The 9,512-nt window shown below is 32.9% G+C and overlaps 2 protein-coding genes across 5 annotated transcripts in view; both read left to right on the top strand.

The window, feature by feature from the left end:
- The first annotated feature begins 360 nt into the window (after nucleotides 1-360).
- On the top strand, nucleotides 361-1,154 carry LOC117913586. Its single transcript, XM_034828589.1, has 2 exons — nucleotides 361-673; nucleotides 764-1,154. The coding sequence occupies exons 1-2, from the start codon at nucleotides 424-426 to the stop codon at nucleotides 928-930; spliced, it is 417 nt and encodes a 138-aa protein (XP_034684480.1). The 5' UTR covers nucleotides 361-423; the 3' UTR covers nucleotides 931-1,154.
- Nucleotides 1,155-2,283: 1,129 nt separating this feature from the next.
- LOC117912180 (nijmegen breakage syndrome 1 protein) overlaps nucleotides 2,284-9,512 on the top strand; it is a 118,483-nt gene continuing 111,254 nt past the window's right edge. For all 4 annotated transcript variants that reach the window (XM_034826678.1, XM_034826675.1, XM_034826677.1 and 1 more), the window contains exons 1-2: nucleotides 2,284-2,403; nucleotides 7,581-7,634. In XM_034826678.1, the coding sequence (XP_034682569.1) occupies nucleotides 2,367-2,403; nucleotides 7,581-7,634 (91 nt within the window). In that variant the 5' untranslated portion in view covers nucleotides 2,284-2,366. The remainder of the gene's footprint in view (nucleotides 2,404-7,580; nucleotides 7,635-9,512) is intronic.

Genomic DNA, 9,512 nt, shown 5'->3' with positions numbered 1-9,512 from the left:
TATATGCAATAAAGGAGATGAGGCAAAGGCATCTCATATCCTGACCTCCAAAGATTGCACAATAGGTAGAATCAAACCTTCTTTGTATAACCCATAAGAGCTAAAATATACTCCACCCTTTTCTGTATGTATCAAATGGGTAAAGGTGAAGCCCAGAATGAAGATATGAATATTCAAACTCAAATGAAGGGACCGTTTTTTACTTCTTAATTCTTATTGTCCTATTGTGTTCGATGCCGAGGGGCAGACAGAGACAGCGCAATGCCTTTTTTTTGCCTTTTTGCCACAAAAACCAAAAAACATAAAGGGCAAGGAACTTTTGGGCTTCTCTCTTCGTCTTCCTCTGGTTTGACCATCAAATAGCAATAAAGAGGGATTCCCTATTTTTGGGCACTCTGTCCTCTCTGAAGTTGGTGTTCCAAAATGGAAATGGAAATGGAGAGGCCATCATCAATGTCACTGAGGGTGATACAGCAGGCCAAAGAGGAGTTAGAGATGCTTGAAGCTCAGCATCCCAATAGATTCCATTCCCTCAAGCTTGACCTCAAGTCCTTCATCTTCCTTCATTCCCAAAACCTCTTCCTCAACAGCAACTGCAACAGCAACACCTCTTCTTCATCTCCTTCTTCTTCTCAATGCCCACACCACAAAATGCCCTCTGCCACCACACAAGGTTCTCTTCTTCTTCTTCTTCTTCATCATCATCATCATCCTTCAGTTATGCTTTTAATAGTTGTTAATTTATTTTTGGTGTGCGAAACAGCATCAAGCAACAGTAGCAGGAAGAGGAAGAGAGGCATTTTTGATGACGAAGAATCTAATCAGAAATTTCAAAGGGTTGATGGAGATAGGGTTGATGTGGTTCTCAAGAGAGCTGAAGTCTGCCTCCAAAAGATTCAGGACTTGAAAACCAACTTCTTCTGCAGTTGACATGGGACCTGAGAGATAAGGAAAAATAGAGAAGAACCTCAGACAGACAGATGGGATGCAAAATGATTTTTTTTTGGTTTTGTTTTGTATCTTTTTTTGATATGGATATACAAGTCCAGGCATTTTGCTCACAGTGATGTTAATACTTGTAAAGGTTCTAGTTCTATTCCTGGCCGGTTGGTGTTGGTTTCCATTTCCCCTTTTCTTTAATCAGAAATATGATACAAAGGGTCCATCTTCTTCTTTAAAAATTTACACCCCCCATCATCTCAGTGGGACAGCCTAGAAAGCACAACTGTGTGTCTTTTTAAGTATGTTTGTGGGTTAAGAACTTTCAATGCTCTTGATAAGTTGAAGTAACACATACTTTATTCTAGTTTTTGAACCTAGGGCATGACACATTTGTTTGGGTGCTGGTTTTTCTGGAATATTTTCAAGTTTTAAATTACAAGGAGGGGTATTACTTTAAAAACATGAAATTTATTCAATATTTGTTTATTATTGAATTTTGATTGTTTATTAGAAATTAAATGAGAATAAAAATAAATAATTTATTTTCATGCAAATCAAACTCGTTCTTTTCATAATTTTGATTCATCTTTTTTCATATAGTATCATGTGATCTTTTTTTTTTTTTTTTTTTTTTTTCTTTTCAGGCTCATTTGAAACTATTTTGGTTAAAACACATTTTTATTAGCAATGTTTGTAAAAAATTAGTCATGAAGAAAGGTACTAAAAATTGTTGTCATGATTTGACCATTTGCAAAAGTGGTCCATTAAATCGCATCATTAATCCTTAAAATAAAATGATTGAGGAGAGGCTCTGTTTTTGAATTGTTTTTAATAATAATTTTTTATTTTTAAAATATAAAATATGATAATTTCAGATAATATTTTTTTAAAAAATTATTTTTTGTTATTTTCATCTATTTTCTGATAACTTTTTAAAGAAATAATTATATAAATATATAGAATGATTAAAAATAAAATACTAGATTTAATATTTATTTTTAAAAAATCAATGAGCAATTTTAAAAAATAATTCTTAAAAATTATTTTTTAGAATTGTTTTAAAAAATATTTAGAAAAGAGACACTAAATATTTACTTCTATGATTTATTTTTATTCAAAATTATATTAATTTTTCATTTTTAAGAAATCGAGAAAAAAAGTCGACATGAAAGATAATATCAAAACAGTACAATAAATAAGGACTATTAAATTTTGAAATGTTTATTTTATTTATTTTTTTGAAATTAGGCAATTTATTTATTTATTTTTAAATTAACAACTACAGTACAAATGTTTGATCCGACCCGAATATTTGACCTCAAAACCCGTTTATGACTCAACGGGTGTCTCTGGTACATCTCCACTGCCATTAACAGTGAATAGCTCCTTGTTTTGGAAGACGCTACTGATTGAAGGCTCAAAACATGGTGTGGGGTCTGTTTCCCGTTGACCCACTTTCAGGTTATTACTTTCTTCTTCGTCTTAGCCACCATCCATAATGGATTCGGTTTCAGATACTAGTACTGCCTTTTCTATCTTTTTTTGTTTAGGGCTTGAGGGGTTATTGGAAAAGATTGAGATTCATTTGGTCCAACTACAGACTGATTTGATATTGCTTGGTTATTGTTGGATGGATATTGAATCATTCAACTGTGGTTTTTTGTGATAGAATTTCCTCAAATATGTTGATTTTAATACCACCAAACCAGACTGTAGTTTATGTGTTTTTAATTGATATCTCGAATGGCATTATTCAAGCAAATTATTGGGAGAAATAGATGTTTTAGTAGTTCCATGGAAATTGAATTGTATAGGTGTGAGCAAAATCATTTTGAATGGGGGTGTTATTGGCAATGAGTCAATGACAGCCATAGTTGTAAATGTGGGAAGGGAGACATGGCAAATTTTTTTTAGCATATCCATGATTGCGTCAAGGAGTGATTTCCACACACCTGGTAATTTGATGGACTCAGCTAGAGCTGTTGGCTATTGCTCTATATATATCAATGCATAAGGGACGCAACACATTAGACTGAGATTTTAATAGTTCTGTGATCCAACTAGTTTTAGAGGTTCCCCAACTGCTACATTATTTCCTATTCAATATGATGATTAGGATGGAATTTTACATACCTAAAAAATATAAGTAAAACAAACAAAAGAGAAAATACAGCAAAAAGGTTCTGGATATGAAATGGAGATATTGATAACCAACATTGTATCAGACTTGTAAATGTGATAATCTTCAGGTCTGATTCACTTTCTATTGACAAGGTGAACCATAAATAGGCATTCATCTTTGGAAGCATTCACAAAAAATGAACAGTTGTTAAGTCCCCCCTATGCCAATAGATTACTAGCATCCAACAAGGAACCCACTTTTCAAGCCTTCTAGTATGGCCAAGATCTTCACCTCAATTGTGAAACCATTACCAACTTGCTTAGAGGAACATCCATGTGCCCAAGACTTCCTAAGGAACATCCATAAAAGTAGAGCTTCAAACAAGCTAAAAGCAAGGCCTAGTTGGGCTTTTTCTAATCACTCTGCTCCTATGAGATCATCAAATGGTTCTGTAATTCAACAGGATAATATAATGGGAATAGCACACAACTCTTTGGTAACAGTTAGACACGGAGAAGCAAGTTAACAACTATTATCCCTTAAATCAGTAACAATCTTCCTTCTTTACTAAAAAATGTTAATGTTCATTTCAAGCCAAAGAAGCTAAGCATGGGTTATAAAGTGTGGTATAACAAAGCTCTTCCCTAGAACTCCTCCTAAAACCTTAAAAAGTAATGACCATTTTATTACAATATTTTTGGAAGCAGCTAATAAAATGCAATCAAAGAAAACAACCTTTGCTTAAATTTCAAGGCACTGGAAAGTTTTTTGAATTGGCCACCCTTGGAGGAGCTTGTAATAGTTTTCTAATCTAGCCCTCTTTTGGAAAAGATGAGCTTGGCTAAGCAACTTGCCAATGCCAATGAACTATGTTCATGCTCTCCAAACACAAAATGTAATGCAAGGTTGAAGGCTTTATAAATCCTCCTAATTTGAAACAAGTCATTAGTGTTAACATTCTTGTTAGCTGCCAACTTGGTGAAATTCTAATTTGCGGAAGAGTGTTAAACCTATAAATGTAATTGGTTTTTGAAGAAAAACTTGGATTATCAATCTTATTAAGGGAAATAGATGAAGGATTTAGACAAGATAAACTAGAGGGATTTAGGTTCCAAGCCCTCTCACTAGGAAAGATAAGGAGAGGCAAACATTATGCACTAAAAGGAGGGATAATAGGGCACTAATTTCATGATTAGTAATACCTTTCAAATGTTAAAGTTCCAAGAAGGGGAGATTTGGGAATAGGAATAGATGCTTGAGATGGGAAAGTTTCTAATCTAGAAAGGATATAGAAATAGGGATAGAGAGAGCAAAGAGGTTGGTATTCCTGCCATGATTCTCCGAAAAACAAATATTTAACCTAACGAACACCATACGCTTTCACTGTTGAAAAGAAAATCAATTATTCATACAAAGTGAATTTTACTTAGAAAACCTCATTTCATTCATACAAAAGCTTTCTCAATATCTCTTAAAATGTAGATGACAATTAACTTTTCTAAGATGGAGAAAGTCAACCCTAGTCTTAATCTTGAAGATTACTCATAAACCTTGGTTCTTTCTTTGCTCTTTTCTTTGGTTCTCTTTTTCATGGCATTGAGGTGGGAATAGTTCATAGCTTTTCTTTTGTTATTGTTAGGGTCTTTTTAGTTTCGTTTTTATTATGTATTTATGAAAAAAAAATGTTTTGGTCTTTTTTTGTTTTTTTTGGTTGATAGGTAAAGAAAAAGATCTATTAAAAAGAGGCACCAAAAGAGCGATTTAAGGTACAATACCTATATACCAACCGCCAAAATGGCTAAAAGAGGAAAAGAAGGGGGTGCAACCTAAGCACACAAATGGCACTAAAAAAATGAAAGGGAAAAGGAAAAAAAAAAAAAAAAACAATGAAAACACCCTCCTGTTAACAAAAATTAGCCAATAAATTAATGGGACCTACTAATTTCTCCATGTGCCATTATGAGGGAGGAAGTGGGAGCAAACAACTTTACGTTTTATTGTAATCTCCTTGTGTCTAACTAGTTTGTTTGAATGTAGTTAAAAAGAGCAAACAACTTTACATTTCTTGTTTTTATTATGTCTAACTGTTTGTCCGCATGTGGTTCAAAAGTGTAATCTGTAATATACTTCTCATTTTTGCTTATCATAGACATATCTTTTGGGTGATCCTTGACCATTACATATAAGAAATCATTTTTTTTTTTTTTTAAATCAAAACCAAAAGATGTATTAATATAGAAAAAGGCACATGAGAAGGATGAGGAATCTATAATTACAAAAACTTGATCAACATATGACTAAACTCCTCAACCATATGAGGAGAACTACATAAAATGGTTTAGATCACATACTTGGACTAGTCTCCTCCCATTGCTAACCAAACCCTTTTGATCTACACACCAAATGCCAATTGAGTTGAATAACATTGAGAGGAATGCTATAAAAGTATCAATACAAGGGGCTCAGAAAGAAGGATAAAAGTGGAGTAGATCCCACAACATTGCATTCGTCTTCCACTTATCCTCAAAGAACCTAGAATTTCTCTCTCACCATGCAATCTAAAGCAGTATGAGACAAGCGATTTGCTAAAGGGCCTTGCTTCTAATGGAGCACCCCAAACCCTTACATGAAATGATCATTATGTTGCATCTACTCTTGTGGAGAACCCTAGCTTGTTTAAATAGCCCGTGCCATAACCCCAAAATTATTGAACAATGTGGAAAGAGATGGTCAATCTTTTCTCTATTCCCTTTACATGAGATACATCAGTCAAGACTAAGGGATTTGAAAGGTTTTCTCAAGCATAGCATGTTGGTATTTACCTTTTTATGAGACACTAACTAAACAAAGATCTTGACCTTAGATGATACTTTAGATTTCCATAAAAATTTGGCTAGATAGAAAGGAACGAGATCTGATATATTGAACAAAGTTAAAGAATGACTTTACTGAGAATAAGCTTGAAGAAAATAAATACCAAGCTTTTGTGTCTAAGATGGATGGAGACAAGCGAACATGAGTGAGTGAAGACATGAGTCTTTCAAGGTCCTTAAATTCTATATCAGTGAAGTTGCGATGGAAGTTAAGTTTCCAAGAAAAAGAAAAAAAGTTACCAAAGATAGTTGATATCCATATCTCTTCAGTCATTACATCATTATTTTCGTTTGATGTTAATTCTCTGATTAGTGTTCTTGTTTATTTTCTATACTATATTCATCTGGTCCCCCTTGTCTCACTCTCTCAAATACCATTGACCACGCTAGTAATGGCTCACCAACAAATTTCTTTAACAACATGGTGGCGAAAGGTTTAATCCTCAGAAAGCATTTGTTAACCCATGAATCACATTACTTTAACTATTGAAATTGCCTAGTGGTTGTTTCATCAGTAAACATGTCTTCTATTATATTATTATGTGTTATGATGTATGGACACATCAACTTTCTTTATACTTCCAAGTATGTATAATTTCAGTTTCAATATCAGATTCTCCTTACGCCTTCTATCCTGAAAAATTTATTGTCTTTGACTCTTGGTTTTCCATATGATAGCAGATTGTAAGAAATGTCATACTCTTAATACTTTTTTAGGGAAGGAAACGAAATTTTTATTAAAAAAAATTTAAAGTATGAACAATCCTAATGAGAGTCTTCTAATGAGAATTTGAATCTCATATTCCATCTAAAAATATAAAATGATTTCTACTTCCATTATTGTTACCATTATTCTTGAAATAGCATTTGAAAAGAAATTTAAAGAGTTTTTTCAAATTGTGGAACTGAGCATATAATATGTGATATAGTTGAATAATGATGTTTAGCCATGATTGGAATACAAGGGAGATTTGAAAGCTACGAGATAATTGTATATGCACTGATTTTAGTTAAGCACTGTCTTGTTTGATGCCCTTTAAGAAGGGACTTAAAGGTCCTTATGGAGTAAATAAATATTATCTTTTAATGTAGATCCATGCCAATCTATCAGTTTGTGTAAATGCTACCTGTCTGGGGTGGGGAGGGGAGTGGAGTGGAAGGCAGGGGCTATGTTGGGGTGTTTATTTGGGGCTTGGACAGGTGTGTTTGGCTATATCCTATCCTTGCTTTTTTTTTTTTTTTAAAGATTGCGATTGAAGTGTATTTAAAAACAGGACAATGCTCTGAACACACAAGTGTGTAGTTCCACACTCGCTCTTACTACCTCTGAATTGTTATGGCTTTATTACTTGTGAATCCTATTGTGAGGTGTACTAGAGATCTGAAACTGTTGAAGAAACGACTAGATGTTTCTTTTGTCCCTTCAAATTCACTTTAACATTTGATCAAACTTGTTCCCAATATACTGGATCATGTTTGCATCTATAAATATTGAAGTCTCTTGCCATTATTGGGTTTAACATATTATGAAATTCCATCATGCAATGTAAAAAAACTAGGTTTTGATGAAAAGCCTGAAAATGAATTTCACATATTATACTATTAGTTTATCCTAATGTCTTAAGGGTATGTTTTATTTGCAGGTGAAGATAGTTACTATATCTTTGCTAAAGGCACATACAAAGTGGGTCGTAAAGGTATAGTAGAACTTGGCAAGTAGTTGGGACTCCTATTAATTTTGTTGCATTTGCAAGCCTTATTGATTATAGATTGGAGTCTTATGCTTAATACAAGATGTTTATCTAATACTTTTTGATGTTTCTCACCAATTTGTGTTTGTTGTATCCATTTTTTTTATTTATTTGTGGGAAAATCTGGACCTATTTTATTAACCTCCAATGTTTTAATTGTTATACTGGTGTTACAAGTTTGGTTTGTTTATTATTTTTTACCATGAGCCTAAGATGATATGGCTATATTATTGTCTTGAATAAAATCTATTAATGAAAGTTGAGAAAAGTTTAATTGTAATTGAAAAGATAAAATTGGCCAAAATTAGAATAAAATCTATTAATAAAAAAGCTCTTAGATTTAGAATGCACTAGAAATCAATCTCTATGGTAAATAGGTCATTATGATCTATTATTCATCAAGTTAGATTGAAGACTTTAAAATTTCACCTAAACCTTTATTTGATTTAGCTTTAAATCCAAATTTGCTTAATTCTCAAATTAGGAATTCCAATTGCATTGATTAATCTTTCACAATTAAACTTAATTAATCTTTAATCACCTTCCAATAGATCCTATAATGAAATTACATGATTGTATCGAATTTGACATTAAATATTTAGTTAATTGACTAAGATTTCACTGTATTCCTTATTCAAGGCAATTAAAAGAGAATATTTTCTAAAATTCATTAGTCAATCAATTCAATCAAAATTATCTTTCTATCTTAGTTTCAAGTAACTAATCTACCATAGATCTTGACTCTAGATCCTTCTTCTTTTGAGAAAAATAAAATCTAGTTACTCATGTTTGTGAGATCAACTCCACAAGACATGTTTGACCATAAAGGAAAATGAAAGAAAGTATAAAAAATTTTATTATGAAAATTCTCTTATAAAAGATCTAAAAATGATCAAAAGCTTGAAAGTTCCTGAGATTAAAAAGATGGAAAACCTCAAAAGATTTAAAATGAGAGTTTCAAATTCCTATTTATAGGTTAAGGTTAAGTTGACGCATGGTGTCATCCTAGGGACCATCTAGAACCTCTCTCATAATCAAAGGTTCTCAAAGAAAGTTGACAATTTGAATTAGAAAGAATCAAAGCCAAAAATCAACATTTTTTTTTTTGATAGGAAATGACAAAGGAATATATTGATAAAAAGGATGTACAAGAGAAGGATGAGGAATCCTCCCACCAAAGAAAAACAAAACTACAAGGAATCAAATACAAGAAAATACAAAGTAAAAACAAGCAAACTCTCTAGGTTAGACCAACCCATTGGGATTACACATCGCTAACCAATCAAATTGTAACACGTTAAGGGGAATCCCCTTAAAAACCGTAGAACAAAAAGCCCAAAGAGAAGCAAGGAAATGAATAGAATCCAAAGGTTCTCTGAATTTCTTGCTTTATCCTTAAAAATCCTTGCATTTCTTTCCTGCCACACCACCCAAATTAAAGCGATGCACGCAACTTGCCATAAAATAATCCCTCTCTTAGAAGATCCAAAAGATAGCATGTCAAAGATGCTCCTTGGGGGAACCCAATCTGTCTTTGCTAACTGAAATAATTTGTGCCACAACCCCATCGTCAAAGAGCAATCGAGAAAAAAATGATCTACTGTTTCTCCATACTTCATGCACAACCTATAAATGTCGGGACTAAGTGCTTTGTAGGGTCTTCTCAACTGTAGAAGTCATTAGTATTTACCTTCTTGTGTATCACTAACCAGACAAAGGACTTGACTTTGAAAGGGACTTGAGAATTCCAGACAAACTTAGTAGGGAAAACTGGAGGCAAACCAGAAAATTGGGACAAGGCAAGAAAGAAAGATTTGACTGTAA

Source organism: Vitis riparia, chromosome 4 (assembly GCF_004353265.1).
Source record: "Vitis riparia cultivar Riparia Gloire de Montpellier isolate 1030 chromosome 4, EGFV_Vit.rip_1.0, whole genome shotgun sequence".
Taxonomy (NCBI): domain Eukaryota; kingdom Viridiplantae; phylum Streptophyta; class Magnoliopsida; order Vitales; family Vitaceae; genus Vitis; species Vitis riparia.
Note: the sequence above shows the minus strand (reverse complement) of the source record. Positions and strands in the feature narration are given on the sequence as shown.